The 19,498-nt window shown below is 41.1% G+C and overlaps 2 protein-coding genes across 3 annotated transcripts; one reads left to right on the plus strand and one right to left on the minus strand.

Annotated features, from left to right (window-relative positions):
• Positions 1–584: 584 nt before the first annotated feature.
• LOC148897191 (C-Jun-amino-terminal kinase-interacting protein 3) lies at positions 585–15,869 on the plus strand. The gene is made up of 28 exons (XM_088997877.1): positions 585–709; positions 2,464–2,694; positions 2,757–2,951; positions 3,019–3,139; positions 4,620–4,690; positions 4,787–4,851; positions 4,938–5,004; positions 6,196–6,362; positions 6,441–6,679; positions 7,630–7,687; positions 7,773–7,925; positions 8,001–8,043; positions 9,175–9,302; positions 9,372–9,425; positions 9,516–9,641; positions 10,570–10,702; positions 10,795–10,881; positions 11,979–12,026; positions 12,108–12,249; positions 12,394–12,436; positions 12,574–12,654; positions 12,770–12,837; positions 12,945–13,093; positions 13,167–13,338; positions 13,415–13,528; positions 14,255–14,353; positions 15,118–15,204; positions 15,281–15,869. The coding sequence occupies exons 2-28, from the start codon at positions 2,596–2,598 to the stop codon at positions 15,397–15,399; spliced, it is 2,928 nt and encodes a 975-aa protein (XP_088854003.1). The 5' UTR covers positions 585–709; positions 2,464–2,595; the 3' UTR covers positions 15,400–15,869.
• A 606-nt stretch (positions 15,870–16,475) lies between these two features.
• On the minus strand, positions 16,476–19,247 carry LOC148897192 (transmembrane protein 238-like). 2 transcript variants are annotated; one of them, XM_088997880.1, is made up of 2 exons: positions 19,120–19,247; positions 16,476–17,211 (listed from the first exon to the last, which is right to left on the minus strand). In XM_088997880.1, exon 2 carries the CDS (start codon positions 17,207–17,209, stop codon positions 16,880–16,882), a length of 330 nt encoding a protein of 109 aa, XP_088854006.1. In that variant the 5' UTR covers positions 17,210–17,211; positions 19,120–19,247; the 3' UTR covers positions 16,476–16,879. The 2 variants fall into 2 exon arrangements, with proteins under 2 accessions (XP_088854006.1, XP_088854007.1); XM_088997881.1 differs by lacking the exon at positions 19,120–19,247 and adding an exon at positions 17,998–18,209.
• Between the last annotated feature and the right edge of the window lie 251 nt (positions 19,248–19,498).

Here is a 19,498-nt window from a genome sequence, read left to right on the forward strand (position 1 = left end):
CAGCAGTTAGGTGAAGGGGTGAGGGGAGACGTTAGGGTCGACAGGTGGACACAAGTTATCACATTATGCTGTTATTATTATTCAATTATGATATTTTTACTAGTTGGTATGATAGCATTATTAATATGAAAAGCAAATTAGTGACAGCTGATCATCAGACCAGAGTAACCACAGGGAAAGTGAAAGTTAGTGAAGGCATATATAAATCAAGCCATATCAATAAAAATATTTGATATGGTGTATTTTTTACATGAGTAATATAAATAATATTTTTTGGTAGGGAGTTAATTTAAGCAACAAAAAAACAAATAAACTGAGGATCCATTTGGGAGTCTTTTTAGTGAGCCGAGCCAGAAAAAACCGTCTCTGAAAAGAGCCGGAATTCCCATCTCTAATACCAAGTGGTCACGTGTCAACCGTCAGGTTTCAGGAACTTTTTTTTGCCCATACAACTACACAAACCCCGCCTTTTCTCCTCTCTTATTGGATCAAAAGCTAAATACTCTAACACGATTGGCTATCTTTAAAAATAGCCACACGTCAAACCCAAACCCCGCCCCTTTTTACTCAACTAGTGTGATTGTGGGGGGGTTGACACCCCACTACCACCAGCGACGAAAAAACACGAACGAAAGTGGACTTTTTTTTGGTGAGGAGGAAGAAGACGAAGAAATGAAATAAAACGCAACCGTGTCAAAAAAAAGTTAAGGTAAGTTTGTCGCGTAAATGACACGACGGCAACGCTGTGCTTTCTCAGGTGTCTCCTGTCAGTCACGTTATTTATTTTTGACACCGTGTTTTTTTCGAAAGCGGCACGTTTAGCTTTCCGTAGCTAGCCTCAAAGGTATATTCGAACAAAATGTGCCGTTTTCTTAATACTTTACTGTAATTTTCAATATTCGTGCCAGTGCATTGATGATATTGTCACCGTTTCCTAACCTCTCACAATGGAAGCTGATTGTAATATTGAACAGAACACGAGTTTTTTTTTTCTCGTCATGACAAAATGCTGACTCGGCTCAGGTAAGATAAGATAAGATACTGTCTGTCAATCATCCGCAAACTCCAGTAAATCGACGCAATTTGTTTTCACGTGCACGAAATAATGCTACAGTTCCTGTAGATCTGGGAAGTGTTTTTTTTTGTGTGTGTGTGCAGTGATTCATGTCAGTGATGAGTGATATATTTATTTATTTGGGGACTGTCCCAAAACACTTTATCTAAAATGAACGTACAACGAGACAACCGTAGTTGTCATTCAACCTACCCATTTATTTATTCATGCATTTATATGCTTAATTGTTTGTTTGTTTATTCGTGTTTATTTGTTTCTTTGTGTATTTACTGTATTTGTTTCTTAATTTGTTTTTTCATTTGTTTCTTGATGTATTTATGTGTTTATTTCTTTTTGTTTATTGTTTTTATTTTATTGGTTTGTTTATTTATCTGTTCATTCATTCATTCATTCATTCATTCATTGACTCATATTTGTCTTTGTCTGTCTGTCTGTCGTTCTGTCCGTCTGTCTGTCTATTCATTATTGTGGATTGCTCGCCCAGTCCCGAGACTCAAACCGTCCTCTCGTCTTTCATCTAGAACTGCTTCATGTCAGAAAGTGCTGGAGAATGAATGACTCTCTGTGTCTTTTTGTTGTCATATTATTTGTTATTATTATTATTATTATATTTTTTTACTTTATGTTACTTCCGGGTTGAGTGGAACGCTGGCGCGTGTGGCTGCCACTGCTCACCCGCAGAAAAAATATCCTGTGACTGTAAAGTGTCCTTGAGAGTTTTGAAATGCGCTTATAAATGAAATGTATTATTATTATTTATTTTTTTATGTATTTGTTTTTTTGTATATATTTGCTCATTTGTTTTATTGGTTTATTTATCCATTCACTCATTCATTCATTCACCCATTTATTTATTTATTTATTCAATTGTCGATATATTAATTTATGTATTTATTTGTATTTATTATTTATTTTATTGGTTTATTCATTTATCCATTCACTCCTTAATTCATTCACACGTTCATTCATTCCTCCATTTATTTATGTATTTATTTCTAAAGAGATTTATAGAGTTTTGTATTTATGTTTATTTGTATATTTTTTTTGGTTATTTATTTGTGTGTTTATTTATGTATTTATGTATTAATTTATTTAGTTTCAGTTTTTTGCAATTAAAATGTCACCCGCGTTGAGCAATGTCCTTTGATTTAGTTTGCTGTGAAACACCAAGTTAGTCATGCATTCTGAAGCCCAACCGTGGTTTCACCACCAATTATGTTCCGGCGCTAGTAAAAAAAAAAAAGAAAGGCATGTCGAAGCATGAATATTGTGTATTTCCACTCGGGCGTTAGTCAAACTCCAACATCGCAAACGGCGTTGCAGAAACTTGCCAAAACGGTCACAATTTAATTTTCACCCATCCTTTTTTTTTATCTTCTGTATTCCAGTCCACCAGCAGGAGCGACGCATGACGTTGACACAAGATGGGCGGAGCCACTGTTCCACGACGCCGTGTTATAAAGTCATTCGCAATTGATGCTGAGCGGGCGTGACGCCCCCCGCCCTCCTAAAAGAAGCCGATGGAGTACAGTGAGAGGGTTCTATGCGGGACGGGGGAAGTGGAACTGGATCCCAATATTGTCAGCGAGGAGGCCGCGAAGTTGTATTCCGAACTCCAGGTATCGTTTGGCCGTCATTTTGTTGACGTTGCGTCGCGTTGAAACTCGTTTTGATGACGCAGACGGTGATCGAGACCCATGGCGAGGGGGTTGTGGAATCCCTGGTGCCCATTTTTGTGTGGGTACTGGAGGCGCTAGCTAGCTGCAAAGCCCAGCTGAGAGAACGGGAAGACGAGGCGGACAGGGAGAAGGTGGAACGGGATGACCTCCTGGAGCGATACCGGGCCGAGAAAATGCAGAGGAAAGAAAGCCAAGAGGTGCGCTTGGACGGGTCGCCTGGGGTCGTCCTTACCGGGTGGGCTTTGATGTCACGGGTCTCTGCAGAGGTATTTGGAGCTGGATGACCAAATGGAGCAGGAAAGGAGAGCCATGAGAGCGAGGGAAAAGGAACGGGAAAGTCGAGAGAGATGCCTGGAGAAGAAAGCCAGGGAGCAGGCGGATCACCGTGAGTCTTTTTATAGATATGTACCTTGGGATTTTACTTCCAGCTATCTTAAAGGACAACCGACACCATTTTTTGGTTTCCTACCTGACATCAGAAAAACGTTTTATAGCAGCTAAAATACCCAAAACACGCAGGCTGATATTTATTGTCAAATGCAAAACACAAATAAAAATGTCCCAAAACTGCTACAAAATGAGTTTGGAACTGGGCAGATTCATAAAAGTCCCGCCCCCTTATTCGTGACATCACGTCAGGATACTCCCTTCACAAACTGCCTTGCTCCAGAATCAAAACAATGGCTTCAGATTCGGATAAGATGCTTTCTTGTTACTCATCCAATTATGAATATGATTCAAATAGTTCTGAAGAGGAAAGCATACATGTTTGCAATCGATTAAAGAAGTCCTTCCGTATCAATTCCGGATACAGTGAGACCTCAACTTACGAACTTAATTGGTTCCCAGACAGAGTGTGTAAGGCGAAAAGTGTGTATCTCAAAAAAAACATTCCCATAGGAAACCATTAAAATGGGAATAATCCGTTCCCGGGTTTCCATAAAATATACTTTTCAACTAAATAAGCCTTAAAACTACACACAACATACCTTATTCTATGTATAATAAATGTGCTATTGTATTGTAATGAAAGAAATACACCTTGAGAAAGGCGCTTATAAATCGAATGTATTATTAATGTTGTATTGATAGTTGTATTATGATTACAGTAAAGTCCCGTTATATCGATATTCTCGGGAGTCGGAAAAAATATCGATATAACCGGACTATTGATATATCCGATCCTGCGGCATGTAAAATAGAAATAGTATCGTAATAAGCAGTACTATTGCTATAACCGATACCGATATAACGAGACTTCTGTAATTTTTTATTTATTTTTATTATTATTATTATTGTTATAATAGAAACGCTGGCGCGAATGGCTGCCGCTGCTCATGCACACAAGAAAATATCCCGTGACTGTAAAGTGTCCTTGAGAGTTTTGAAAGGCGCTTAGAAATGAAATGGATTATTATTATTATTACTGCATTGTATCATAAAGTCACTTTATTTACATCATTTATGGCTTGATGGAATGGCGTTGGAGGTCGAAGGTCAAAGGGAATTTCTGTTTGGAAGGAGAGTCGCATTACATGACGACTGTAATTAAAGAAATAAACTGTGCTGTAAAATAAAGTGTTATTTACCTTTTTGATGGTCGTTGATGGCTTATGGAAGGAGAGTCACCTTCCATAAGGACTGTTGGTAACTTAACCTCTGGTGCTGTTCGGTCGTGTGCTTCCGCCGAAAATCACTCCGCCAGCCGTGGTGGGTGTGTATTATGAAAATAGTGCTTATTATAAGGTTTAATTTTCATAAATGTGACGTTTGTAAGTTGAGGTCTCACTGTATTTGAACACGTCTGTCTTCGTCATTCCGCTTGAATGACACCGAAAGTCCCATCTTCTGTTGTTGCGTTGCAGTGGTGGCCTTGGAGGAGCAGAAGTCGGCCTTGGGGCGGGAACTGAGCACGCTTAGGCTGGCGCACAACAAGGTCAGTCGGCCGTCCGCCCGGTAAAATGGTTTTGTTGACCCGTTTTCTTATTCGGCATCTCATCCTTCACGTCCTTGCGGCTTTTTTTTTGTCTAGTTGGCTCACTCCTATCGGGAACTGCTGGAAAAAAGGAAAGACTCGGAAAGAGATTCGCCCCTGAGGTTTGGTGATGTCATTGCACGGGCTTCTCTTGCCTTACCTTTTTAGTCGCCGCGCAAGCTAACATTTGTATTTTTGACGTATTCAGGAATCACACGCGAGCCCGGAATGCCGAATTTTTATCCAACCAAGTCTTAGCAGACTTCAACTCGCAGGTAATTGGAGCAAACATTTGAATTTACCGTATTTTCTGGACTATACGGCGCACCTAAAAGAAAAGACCTGACCACGCGCCTCATCATGCGGTGCGCCCTATGTATGGAAAACGTTTTTGAATGTCATTCGTTGAAGGTGCGCCTTATAATGCGGTGTGCCTTATTTATGGAAAAGGTTTTTAAATATGTAATTTGTTGATGGTGCCGCTTATAATGCGGTGCGCCTTATGTATGCAAAATTTTTAAAGAAAAAAAAATTAAAAAGTTTTAAAATACAGTAAAGTCTCGTTATATCGATATCGGATATATCGATAGTCCCGGTCATATCGATACTATTTCTATGCACGCACGGAGAAAATGACATGCAAACAGGGTCGGATATATCGATAGTCCCGGTTATATCGATATTTTTTCGGACTCCCTTGAATATCCATATAACTAGACTTTACTGTATGTCGTTCGTTAAAGATGCCCCTGATCATGCGGTGCACCTTATGTATGGAAAAGATTTTTAAAATTGAAGGTGCGCCCTATAATGTGGTGCGCCTTATGTATGGAAACTTGTTAAAAATATGTCAGTCATTGAAGATGCCCCTTATAATGAGGTGCGCCCTATGTATGGAAGACGTTGTGAAATATGTCGTCCATTGAAAGTGCCCCCTATAATGCGGTGCACCTTATGTGTACAAAACGTTTTAAAATATGTCATTCGTTTAAGGTGCCCCTTATAATGCGGTGCGCCTTATGTATGGAAAAGGTTTTGAAATGTCATTTATTGAAACTGCCCCTTATTAATGCGGTGCGCCCTATGTATGGAAAAGGTTGGAAAAATGTCATTCATTGAAAGTGCCCCTTATAATGCGGTGCACCTTGTGTATGGAAAAGGTTTTAAATATGCCATTCATTGAAAGTGTCTCTTATCATGCTGTGCGCCTTGTGTATAGAAAGCATTTTAAAGTATATCATTCGTTGAAGGTGCCCCTTATAATGCGGTGCACCTTATGTATGAAAAACGTTTTGAAATGTCATTTATTGAAACTGCCCCTTATTAATGCGGTGCGCCCTATGGATGGAAACGGGTTTTAAAATATGTCGTTCATTGAAGGTGCGCCTTATATTCCAGAAAATACGCTATTTATTTTTCTCCATTTTGACCCATCAACCCATGGATGTGTCTGGTTTACTTTTTAGCCGAGCCCCCAGTCCAACTCTGGAACTTTACGTTTGGAAGATACGGAAGCCAAAGACGACAAGATGGCCGACACTATCAAGTCGGCCTCGGATCAGTTTGTCAATGACATCATAAGCTCCACCCCCGAACTCCGACAGTTTCACGGCTCCTCGACGGATACGACGAGGTACCTCCCCCGGCGAACGCTTCCCGAAGCGATTTCGAAGCCACAATGTGTCCAAATCCGGATGACTTTTATTGACAGTACCCCGGCAAGACCCGACGCGAAAACCGCCGAGACCAGCTTGGAGGATGAGCTCAAGGAGGGCAGGTTGGAAGAACTCACGGGAGGAACAAAGGAGGACAAATCCGGCGAGGACGAGAACGACGAGGACGAGGACAGCATGGAATGGGAACTGCGCAACACTGACTCGGTCTTTTCCGAACTGTCGGAACTAAGTCAGGATTTTGTGGACAGTGTTGACCAAGGGGCTAGCATCCGAGGTGGGTCTGAACAAAAAAAACCTTCCCCTAAAAATGATAGATGCAGATACAGTCAAAAAAGGCGGCCCGGTAGTCAAGTGGTTAGCACACCGGCTTCACAGTGCAGAGGTCGCCGGTTCGCGTCCCGGTCCGGCCTCCCTGTGTGGAGTTTGCATGTTCTCCCCGGACCCGCGTGGGTTTTCTCCGGGTACTCCGGTTTACTCCCACACTCCAAAAACATGCATGGCAGGCAGATTGACTACTCCAAATTGTCCCTAGGTGTGAGTGTGTGATTGACTGTTGTACGTCTTTGTGTGCCCTGCAATTGGCTGGCAACCAATTCAGGGTGTCCCCAGCCTCGTGCCCGAAGACAGCTGAGATAGGCTCCAGCAACCCCCGCGACCCTAATGAGGAAGAAGCGCTACGGAAAATGAGATGAGATGAGATGAGATACAGTCAAAAATGGGTTTTTGATCATAATCCGTTCCAGAAACCTGTTTGAAAACCGATTTGGTTGAAAACCAAAACAACTATCTATTAGCGACTATCCTGTGACTGAAAAGTGACCTTGAGAGTTTTGAAAGGTGCTTATAAATGAAATGTATTATTATTGTTACTGTACCTATTAGCTAGCTAGCTACCTATTTATTTGCTATCTATTAGCTGTCTAGCTAGCCATCTGGCTAGCTATTGTTTAGCTATCTAGCTGGCTAGGTAGCTATCTATTACGACTGTATCCTGTGACTAAGAGTTTTGAAAGGTGCTTAGAAATGAAATGTATTATTATTATTATTATTATTATTGTTGTATCTATTAGCTATCCTGCTAGCTTTCTTTCTATCTATTTCAGTTGAGGCGCTCACTGGCTCTTTTACCGTTTTTTTCACCCCATGTCGCAATTGAGCAGTGGAAATTCGGCCGGGGTAAAAATTCCGACGTTTTTAACGCACTTTTTTATCTCCCTCACCTAGGTAGCGCTGACCAGTTTGAGGAGATTCTTTCTCAGTACGAAGAATTGAAACACACCCAGTGAGTCCCTCCCCCCCTCCCCGAGCCCAATGGGGTGAGCGTGCTACATATTGACCCCGCCCCCTTTTATTTCTGTCTTTCAAAGTGAGGTGGTGGACACGGCGCGGAAGGCTTTGATCAATCGGGTAGTGGAGCTGACGGACGACCGCTCCGCCCTCAAGTCGGAAGTGACCTCTCTTCGGGAAACGGCGGCGCGGGTCGAAGGTCGAGTGAAGGAGAAAGACGAAGAACTAAAAAGGTATTTCCTGCGCTTGTGTCACATTTAATGTTGTCTTCCTGTGGTGATTTTTTTTTTTTTACTCCTCTTTTCCAGACTTCGGGAAAAACTGGAGACATTTCAGTCATCGGATTCTGATGTATGTAAGAACCAAGTCGTGAAAATTGACCTTCAATTGCAAAATAGAATTTAAATGCACTTTTTTTAACCATACGCCGAATTAGCTACCAGTAGCATCTTGACATTGAATAAGAAAAATATTGTAAAATATTTTTTTGTTTCCTAACTGTCATCAGAATAACGTTTTATAGCATCTAAAATACCCAAAACATGCAAGCTGATATTTTTTTGTCAAATACAAAACACCAATAAAAACGACTTAAAGTGTCCCAAAAGACTTCAAAATGACCTCGGAGATGCCAAGTTTCAGAAGGTCCCGCCCCCATGTTCGTGACGTCACGCCAGGACGTCTTGCCTTACTCCAGAATCAAAACAATTCGCTTTCTTATTACTCATCCAGTTATGAATATAAGTCAAATAGTTCTGAAGAGGAAAGCATAAATGTTTGCAATCGATTAAAGAAGTCCCTCATGACTCCAATGTAGCGCCCAGAAAATGCACAAGATGGCGCTCAAGCTCCGTTGGAACTGGGCTGATTTGTCTGCTGGGAATTTGTGTCAACTAGTATCAAATAGTAGTCTTGATGCAACATACAACGATTCACCATCGCATTATTTATGTTTTTTCCTTCTAATTTCGCCATCAACGCCAAGTTTTCAGATCAAACAAAGTACCCAAAATGCATTGTGGGTCGCTTTCTCGGTCAGGAGCGTTCCAGACGTGACGTCACGTCAGGCATCGTCATCAACTCAAAAACAAGAGACAACATTTTCTTTTGTGATCTCTTCGGCTTAACACTAGCCTGTGGTGGGGTCTTTTTCGGTCCCAAAAAAGCAAAAATACTCCACTCGATAACAAACCACATCTGCACCAAGATTGTATTCTCGCGAATTTAATGTTCGGAAAGCGAAAAGTTCGTTAGCTAAAGCGTTCGTAACCCGAGGTATCACTGTACTTATTTTTGTTTTATATTTACTTTTTGCGTTTAGCTTTTTCGGCTAGCATCATTTTATTGGAAGAATTGTTCATGTCTGCTTCCGTCATCTTGAAACAAAATAATGGACTCTCTTTTCAAAAAATAAATAGAAAACAAATCGTTATTTTGACTTGTAAGTCGAAGTACCCATTTGGCATCGGTTTTTCCATTTAGGCTTCATTCAGCAGCTCCACGCGGAACTTTTCTCGCACGGAAATGGCTCGGGTGGTCATGGAGAAGAATCAATACAAACAGCGACTCTTTGAACTTCAAGAGGCGATGTGGCAAACCCAGACGCTACGGTACGCACACCCGCTTTTTTCCCGTGGTGGCTCAAATCCGACTTGGCTTGTTTTTCCCGTCTCGTGTAGGGCAACAAAACAAGAAAGACTCTCGGAGGAGAAACGGTCAAGCCTTTGGGTCAAGTAAGTTCTGTTTTGGGCTCAAAATGGACGCCTGGATTTGTCGATCAATATCTGTTCACCCGATCTGACTTTTTTCTTTTCTTTTGAAAGGTTCAATCGCTTTTTTGGCTTGACCAAACAGCCGTTGATCCTACCAAGCGCCGCTTTCTCATCGGTCGCTCTCCCTCGTCTGCCGTCGCCGCGACAGCGACGGGATGTCGGTCAGAGTCATGCACAGTAAGCGAACCATTTGTGTTTGGTGTCATGCTATGTTTAATTAAAGATATACAGTAAAGTCTCGTTATATCGATAACCGCTCTCGGGACTCGGAAAAAATATCGATATAACCGGACTATCGATATATCCGATCCTGCGGTATGTAAATTTTCTCCTTGCGTTTATAGAAATAGTATCGTAATAAGCAGTACTATCGATATAACCGATATCGATATAACGACACTTTACTGTATATCAATATAAATGAATTAATAACTAGTTTTCAAATATGAAATCAAAAATACTGATTGTTATTGTGGTTTACGTGGGACAATTTGAAACTTTGGTTAGCATTTTAGTTAGCATCATGGCACTTGACATAAATCGATAGCCAGCCAGGTATCTAGCCAGATAGCTAGCTAGACACCTAGCCAGATAGCTATCTAGACAGTTAGTGAGATAGCTGGATAGCTCATCGAGTTAGATTATTTTAGAAACATTTGTAAATGTGTTTAAAGGACGACCAACACCATTTTTTTTTGTTTCCTAAAGTGTCCCAAAACTGCCACAAAATGAGCTCTGAACTGGGGAGTTTCAGAAAGTCCCGCCCCCTTGTTTGCGACGTCACGCCAGGATACTCCTTCACAAACTACCTTGCTCCAGAATCAAAACAATGGCTTCATAGAGTTCAGATTCGGAGAAGATGCTTTCTTGTTACTCATCCAGTTATGAATATGAGTCAAATAGTTCTGAAGAGGAAAGCATAAATGTTTGCAATCGATTAAAGAAGTCCTGCACAAGATGGCGCACAAGCTCTGTTGGAAATGGGCTGATTTGTCCGCTGGGAATTTGTGTCAACTTACACCTTCTTTATGCGTGTTACCGCAATTGACCAATTATTGGATGGCTCCCGTTTTGGGCCAATGACCCCTAACCCCTCCTCCCCCAGATCCTCCACCGCTCCGGTTGTATCGCCTCGCGCCAGGAGGCGGGAACTCTACCGAGAAATCCGCTCGCACATTTGGGGAACGCTAGGAAAGCGTCAGCTACACGGGTGGAGCATCCCTCTGGCTAACACTCAGGTAAGGAAAAGTGGGGGGGGGGGGTTGTAGGGGGTCGCCCGAGTCGAATCTTCGTTCTTTTAACGCATTTTTGAAATCCTCGATGCTCGTAGGAATCTACGGAAGAGGTCCCGGACCCCCAAGAAGTGCCGGTCCTAACACAACTTCGACTCCTGGACCAAAGAGACTCCACCGCTAAGGTGAGGGAGGCGCCATCACGCCCTTCACGCCCAGAAATCCTTTTAACCTCAACACTGCTTTCCTTTGTTTCCAATTGTTCATCGTTAATATGCATTTTATATTCTTTATAAAATTGAGTACTAGAATTAAGTCAGCAGAATGCTATACAGCTAACATCCGACTTACGACCGAGTTCCGTTCCGACCAAACGGTCGTAAGTCAAAATGGTCGTAAGTCGAAATCCATTCAAAATGTTGAATAGAGACTCGGAGGCTAAATGACTCACAAACTCCCCCTCTTAAAATGTTAAAAAAATAGGGTCTGGAGGTCGTGGTCGGGAGTACGGGTGGTCGTAAGTCGAACAGGTCTTAAGTCGGATGTTACCTGTACAGTGAGACCTCAACTTACGAACTTAATTGGTTCCCAGACAGAGTGTGTAAGGCGAAAAGTGTGTATCTCAAAAAAAAATTCCCATAGGAAACCATTAAAATGGGAATAATCCGTTCCCGGGTTACCATAAAATATACTTTTCAACTAAATAAGCCTTAAAACTACATACAACATACCTTATACTATGTATAATAAATGTGCTATTGTATTGTAATGAAAGAAATACACTGCATTGTATCATAAAGTCACTTTATTTACATTTGTGATGGTCATTGATGGCTTGATGGAATGGTGTTGGAGGTCAAAGGGAATTGCTGTTTGGAAAGAGAGGCGCATTACATGACGACTATAATTAAAGAAATAAACTGCTGTAAAATAAAGTTTTATTGACCTTTTTGATGGTCGTTGATGGCTTATGGAAGGAGAGTCACCTTCCATAAGGACTGTTGGTAACTTAACCTCTGATGCTGTTCGGTTGTGTGCTTCCGCCGAAGATCACTCCGCCAGCCGTGGTGGGTGTGTATTATGAAAATAGTGCTTATTCTAAGGTTTAATTTTCATAAATTTGACGTTTGTAAGATAAGGTGTTTGTAAGTTGAGGTCTCACTGTATTTGCAAACTGTCAACTTCATGTTACTATAAAAATACATTAAATAAAGATATTTACTTTACTTCTTTTTTACATGGAATTGAATATATTATTATTATTATTATTTCCATTTTTCAGCTCAACTGCGCAACGGCCGTCCCACCGGAGCTCTCAGGGGAGGCGACGGTAAGTTCGTTCCAACTCGTTCGTCCCATTGATCGACGTTAATTGACATCTGCCCCCCCCCCCCAAAAAAAAATGGCTCAGTGCTCCGTGTGGGTCGTGTCTGGCCCCGCCTCCAACAGTGACATCACGGTGATTGACCCCGCCCGACCCAACACCGTCCTGGATCAGTTCAGCCTCCCCCCCACAGCTCCTGCCCTCTGCATCTGTGCTGTGCCCCCTGTCGGTCAGTGCCCGTACCCCCTAGCCAACATGCCCCCACCCACCTTGACTTTTTTTTAATAATAATAATAATACATTTTAGTTTCTTTCTAGCCACGCCGCCGTTTGGTATTTTCCTCTTGACGCGTTCCTGTTTCTGTTATGTCAGGGGACTCTCCGGGTACTGTTTGGATTGGAACTCAGGAAGGAAGGTAAGTGAATGCTGAACAAGCAGCTTCCATTCCCATTCGTGATACAGTGAAAACCTTGGTTTACGAACCCCTCGTTCGCGAATTATTATTATTATTATTATACTCATTACATGTATTTAATTTTTTTGCTGCTCCAGTATAGTGATACATTCAGCCTCCGCCGTCAGAGGGCGCTGTTTGCACTCGGTTCACCTCTCTGAAAGCGTTCATTCACTCAGGTGAGTGTGACTTTTATTTTTTTCTGTATTATTATTATTATTATTATTATTATTGCTTTTGTATTATTATTTTTCTCATGACGTCATCATCATGCGTCCCTGTCAACTTTAACAGATGCTCCCAAGGTCAAGTCATCGCCGGCTTAGGCGACGGAACTTTGGCTTTCTTTTCCAGTAATTCCGGTAACCCCGCCCCCCTCCCAGGCCCCGCCCCTTTTTACCCACATTTTTGCCACGTTTGACATATTTAAATGAGGTTTTGTGATTTGTTTTTTTTTGCGGGGGGGGAGGCGGCTGGAACCTGCGCTCCCATTCGGTGATGCCGTTGGGCTCCAACCCCGTTCAGCCCATTCGCTGCTGCCTTGCCAAAGGAGGACGTTTGTGGGTCGGATACTGGAACCGAGTCCACGTGGTCGACGTTCATAAACGGAAAGTGGAGGTAATCAGGGCTCGGAAGAGATTCTCCTCAAAGTTCGCGGTGACCCGGAAACCACACCTCTTTATCTCGCCAGCACGTTTTTCCCGTCTCGGAACGTAGCGAGCAGCAAGTTCGCTTCCTGTGCGCCGGAGGAAGTGGCGTTTGGACCTCGTGCAGACTGGATTCTGTCCTCAGGCTCTTTGATTGGTCCACCGGACGCCTGCTACAGGAAGTGGATTTTGCTGCTTTGATCACCAAGTCATTAGGTGACCCCGCCTCCTCGCTGTTGATCAATCTTTTTGATTGACAAATTGGATTCTGATGAATAAAATGGTCGCGTAGGTCAATCTTTCTTGGAGCTTTCGGCGCTACAGATCTCGTCGCTGGCGGTCATCTCCAGCCGCCTGTGGGTGGGCACCACGGGAGGCGCCATCGTCTCCATCCCATTGTCGATAAGTAAGCGTTTTGTAACCAATTTAGCATTTTCTAGCTAGCTAGCTATTTGCTATCCAGCTGGCTGGCTATCTAGCTAGCTAGCTAGCTAGGTCTCTATTTGCTATCTATCTGGCTAGCTATCTAGCTCTCTATTTGCTATCTAGCTCACTAGCTCTCTATTGTGTGGCTGCCGCTGCTCACCCGCAGAAAAAATATCCTGTGACTGTAAAGTGTCCTTGAGAGTTTTGAATGGCGCTCATTAATGAAATGTATTATTATTATTATTATTATTATTATTATTATTATTATTATTATTATTTACTTTCTAGCTGTCTAGCAATCTATCTAGCTAGCTAGCGCTCTATTTGCTATCTAGCTGGCTAGCTAGTTCTCTATTTGCTAAATAGCTGGCTAGCTATTTGCTAAAGATCTAGCTAGCTAGCTCTCTTTTTGCTATCTAGTTGGCTAGCTATCTATCTAACTAGCTTTCTATATGATATCTAGCTAGCTAGCTATTAACTAGCGAGCTAGCTTTCTATCTATTTGAGTTACTTCCGGGTTGGGTGAACGCTGGCGCGTGTGGCTGCTGCTGCTCACCCACTGCAAAACTTATCCTGTGACTATAAAGTGACCTTGAGAGTTTTGAAAGGCACTTAGAAATTAAGTGTATTATTATTATTATTATTATTATTATTATTTCATCACGGCCGATACTTTTTGGGACAAACTTTTTTTTGTCTTTCACAGCATCCGAAGCAGTTTCCATCCCATACTGCTCCGTCGCGACAGCCCAGTTGTGTTACCACGGACACCGACATGCTGTCCGCTTCATTATCGCCGCACCAGGTCATTATATTTAATGCCGCAGAGTCTGGTTGCCATTTTGGCTTTATTTTGTTACTATTTTCATCACTATTGTTTAACTCATTGACTGCCAGACGATGTGCAAAAATGTGTCCACTCTAGTGCCAGGGTTTTTGTCATCGTTACTTGTATTCCAGGACTCACAGAATATTGAATTTTAGGATGACATAAACGTTCGATGCAGCGTAAGAAACCTAAGACTCTCTTTTTTTCATCAGAAAAAAAGAGTTAATTCCTAAATGATATGTGTCTGGAGTTATTTTAGCTTGAAAAGAGGGCAGCTCTTTAACAACAGCTGAAGCTGAAACAAAGCGCTTTCATGGGAAACAAATGGGAATGTTGCCCCCTTGTGGAAGGGAAAAAACATTGCCAGAGGTCTGACCAGCGCTTTATCGGCACCCAAGCATGAAAAAAAAAAAACAGAACCTGAACAAATTTGTGAATGGAGCTCCACTTCATGCTTTTTAATTATTAAAATAAATTCAGGAATGGCAGTGAATGAGTTAATGAAATTGAATTATGTGTAACTCTTTTTTTTTTCCCCTTTATGTTGACCGTCTTGATTCGCTTAATTTGACCAACCCCATTTTTATATGTCCTCTGAAACTAACAAAAACGCATCTGTAGCAATCTGCATTCAAATTTATTTAGTTAGTTATTTATTGTCATTTTTTTTTGTTCAATTTTGAATTGTTGTTGCTGACATTCATAATTTTCGATGACATTTTTTTGAAATATCCGCTCAGGTTGTTTGATGTCAACCAATGACGGCAACGTTGCGAACTCTCAGCTCATCCTCAGCGGTGGCGAAGGTTACATCAACTTCCGCATCGGTGAGTGAAAGGACTTTATTTATTTATTCATTCATTCATGTATTTATTTTAATTGTATTTATTTATTTTTCTGCAGGTGACGACGAGAACGACGGCTCGGTGGAGTTGTTGCAAGCGACGCCGCAGAGGTTCGAGCGCAGTCACATGATCATTTGGCAAAATTGCAGCGTTCCCGTGAACAGCGCTGACCTCTGACATTTCTCGCACTTTCTCAAATGTCCCCCCCCCCCCACAAAAAAAAAAACTATAGTGCCTTCATCGCTGCTTGAATGCAAAAATATATACATAATATATAGATATATGTGTGTGTGTGTGTGTGTGTGTGTGTGCGCGTGTGTGTGTATATATATATATATATATATATATATATATATATATATATATATATATATATAGTAAGTCAATGGGGCGTACTCTATTTGCAAATACCTCCAACACGTCTACAAAAACGTCTATTTATTTCTACAATCATGTTTTTCTTTGGTACTTTTGATTCTTTTACGGTTTTAATATATTCTCCAAAGCTTAGTGGGTGTCATGATGATTTTATGCAGCATTTAAATGCAGTTGTGCATGCGTTACCAGCATGCAGGAACTGTTGGGAATACAGTAGTTGCGATCTTGTACATTTAAAAAGAAAGAAATAAACAAATACAATTTAGTCAGTTTTATTTCCTCCGCATTTTACATCTATAACGCACAACAATTTAACTCATCCAGTGGCAGACGATGTGCAAAAATGTGGCCACTCCAGTGCCAGGGTTTTTGTCATTGTCACTCCAATTCCAGGACACACAAAATATTGAATTTTAGGACTACATAAACAGCGTTAGAAACCTTATACTCTCCTCTTTCATCAAAAAAAAAGTTAATTCCTAAATGATATGGGTCTGGAGTTATCTGATCTTGAAATGGGGGCAGTTGAGTGAGCGCTGGCGCATGTGGCCTTGACTTTGACACCAGTGCTTTACTTTGATGACAACCACCAACTGCTACACAAAAAATGTACATGCGCGCACACACACACACACACACACACACACACTGCAACGGATTGCATTCCAACTTCCGTTTGTCTTTGTACACAGTAGTGATGGGAATTCCCGCTCCTTTCAGAGATCCGGTTGTTTTGGCTCGGCTCACTAAAAAGATCCGGCTCTTTTGGCTCCCAAATGGCTCCTCAATTTGTTTGTTTTCTGTTGCTTAAATTAACTAACTACCAAAAATCATGTAAAATTATATGAAAAACGAATTACACGTGTAAAAAATAATCCACTATATCAAATATTTTTATTGATATGGCTTGATATATATGTGCACGGAGAGCACCCACTTTCACTTTCCCTGTGGTTACTTTGGTCTGATGATCAGCTGTCACTAATTTGCTTTTCATATTAATAATGCTATCATACCAACTAGTAAAAAAATATCATAATTGAATAATAATAACAGCATAATGTGATAACATGTTTCCACCTGTCTACCCTAACGTCCCCCTCCCACCTTCTCACTGCTGTGTGTGTCTGTAATTCTCCCCTCCCTTCTCTACAACGGATATCGACCAATCACGTGCGGCTTTAACCGAAGACTGGGGACAAAAAAAAAAAAAAGTCGGCTCCCATTTCCGGCTCCTTGTTAGGATCCGGCTCGTTCGCGAACGACACACCATTAATGTCTAAGTAGGACTGCTGTGAGTCCTGGGGAGCCGAATCCTCCTGCTCAGGGATCGGGCCAGGCGGTCCACGGCGCCGCCCATGCCGCCTCCCAGCTCCTTCCTGGAGGTCAAGCCCTCAATGTTGCCGCTGTACCATAAGACCCAGCAGGCCAAGGACAGCAGTACCAAAAGGGCTCCCGAGTACACCAGGAAGTCCCCAAAGTCTCTTCCTCGGATCTCCAGCGGCGCAAAGACGCCGAGGAGCAGGGACGTCACCCCCAGTAGGTCCAACAGCACCGCGAACACCAGGGCCAGCTTGCAGTGGGACAGGCCGTCGTACTTGGGGGCCATTGCTAAACATGTGGATGACCGGAGGGATATTGATTATTTCTTGCGGGAAATGAAATCATATAGCTACGCTACTGTGAGCTATATTCCACCGCGATTGTTTCTGTCCTGTGAACCGAGCGCACTCGTCATGGTTTTTGGTGAGATTTTCCAAGCTATGCAGTTTATGATGACATATTACACGTTTCCATCCATTCTGGTTCTAGAAATTTCCGAATAAGACAAGGAGAAACGGGGGGAAATGAATTGGAGTTGACGCTCATTTTGCTAACACAACAGTTTATAAAGGTGAGTACGTTGTATTTTTATAACTCATAGAAGTGGTAGAATATATATTTCTTTCCATAACTGACAAGTTTCAAGCAAAAAGAAGCATTAGCATATGTATTTCCAGAGCTCGCAATTTTCTTTCCTCGTACAATTCAATGACAGCCATTTTTGATTTCTGACGAAAATCTGCCTGCATTCGATCGTTGATATTTGCTCATTTATATTTTGAATCTTTTCTTGTGTTTTCTGTTCTTGTTTAGAATTTCAAAAGCTTTCCAATGGTACCTTATTCGTTAAGATCTGCCAAAAATTAAGAATGTTTAAACTGTAATAAAGAACAGGCAGGAAATCCCCTCATATTTCGAACATTAAAAATTCAATTATTTCCTTATTTGTCATAGAACAAAAATCTATACATCATTATACATCACGCATCAGCTATTTAAATGCACTTTAATATGGTATTAGAAAATGTATGATGAATTATTATTGAAAAATGTTGCCACATCCCTAAATCATACCTGTCAACCGGCCTTATTTTTCCGTATTCTGTACGATTTTGGCACATTTTTAGATGTCTGCGGCATACAAGAAAGTTTGTCCGGGGAACGCAAAAATTGTTAAATATCATTTTGAGATATTTTCGATTCCGTTTTCGTCATTAAATAGCAGTAATGTTAATGATAGCAAATATCGCGACTCGTCAAAAGCCAAGTTGACCACCGTGAAAACAAGTCCGTGCGAAAAGTCTGGAGAAGAAACAAAGGTTCCGGAATGAAAATTTCCGGTGAAGTGGAATGGAATCAGAATCATCTTTATTGCCAAGTATGTAGAATCAGTTAAATTAAACATTTTACCGTGATTTTTTTTTTCGACGTAATATCATTCATATTTTTTAATAAACATTACACATCGTAAGAACACAAATTCTTATTTGAATTTGTCTACAGAAAAAAAGCCACAATTGAAAGGCACTTATAAATTAAATGTATTATTATTATTATTATTATTATTATTATTATTATTATTATTATTATTATTATTATTATTATTTTATTATTATTAAGAACATACTCAATGATTGCTAAAAATATGTTGTCAATTGTTAAAAGTATTCATGTTTACATGTGAAATTTTGTTCATAAAACTGCGCAGTGAAATATTACACACACATATGTTTTTTTTCTTGGTAAGACAGGTTATCTATTAGCTAGCCAGCCAACTTGAGCTATTTGAGTTATTCGCGGTTGAGTGAACGCTGGCGCATGTGGCTGCCGCTGCTCACCCACAGAAAAACTGATCCTGTGACTGTAAAGTGACCTTGAGAGTTTTGAAAGGCGCTGAAAATTATTATTATTATTATTTAACTTTAATTTTAAAAATATATGAAACAGAGAGGGGTGGGCAAAAATATCAATCTTATAATAATAATAATAATGTTTGAACAAACCAGCAGGCGGAAATACGTTGGGGAGGGGACATCGGCTCGGTGTCAAAACGGTCAAACGTGCCACACCTGTCCCATGAGCTTCAGGTGACAAAGTAAACGCGGTTCACAACACTAAATCGGCCAAAATCGAACTTTTTTTTTTTGGGGGGGGGGGGGGCACAAACAAGCAACACTTTGATCTTTGAAATCTTACCTAGAAAGTATCCAGATTTGCTCCTTACGTTTTGTGAACGAATCGTTTCTCGCAAAGTAAGAACGACTCCGAGTCACCAGGAAAAAAAACGAAATTTGACACCTCGTCACTTGCTCGACCTGTCGTGACTCACAGGCGCCAACGAAGGGGAATTTGAAAAACAAACATTTCTCCACATTTTTTTTTAAATAAGTGACGTGGAAAATAGTTCGCAAGTATCCTGGTTTATTTAATTTTCGGTCCGCAGTGTCAATTTGAAATAATAAAAAACACATTTTAAAAGCCCCGCCTTATTTGCTCATTGACTCCTATACCCGGAAATGACGTTAGCCACCAGCAATAATAACATTGTTATTGTCAGCTTATTAGCTAGCGGAAG

Source organism: Hippocampus bargibanti, linkage group LG06 (assembly GCF_051943395.1).
Source record: "Hippocampus bargibanti isolate YZ-2025 linkage group LG06, ASM5194339v1, whole genome shotgun sequence".
Classification (NCBI taxonomy): Eukaryota; Metazoa; Chordata; class Actinopteri; order Syngnathiformes; family Syngnathidae; genus Hippocampus; species Hippocampus bargibanti.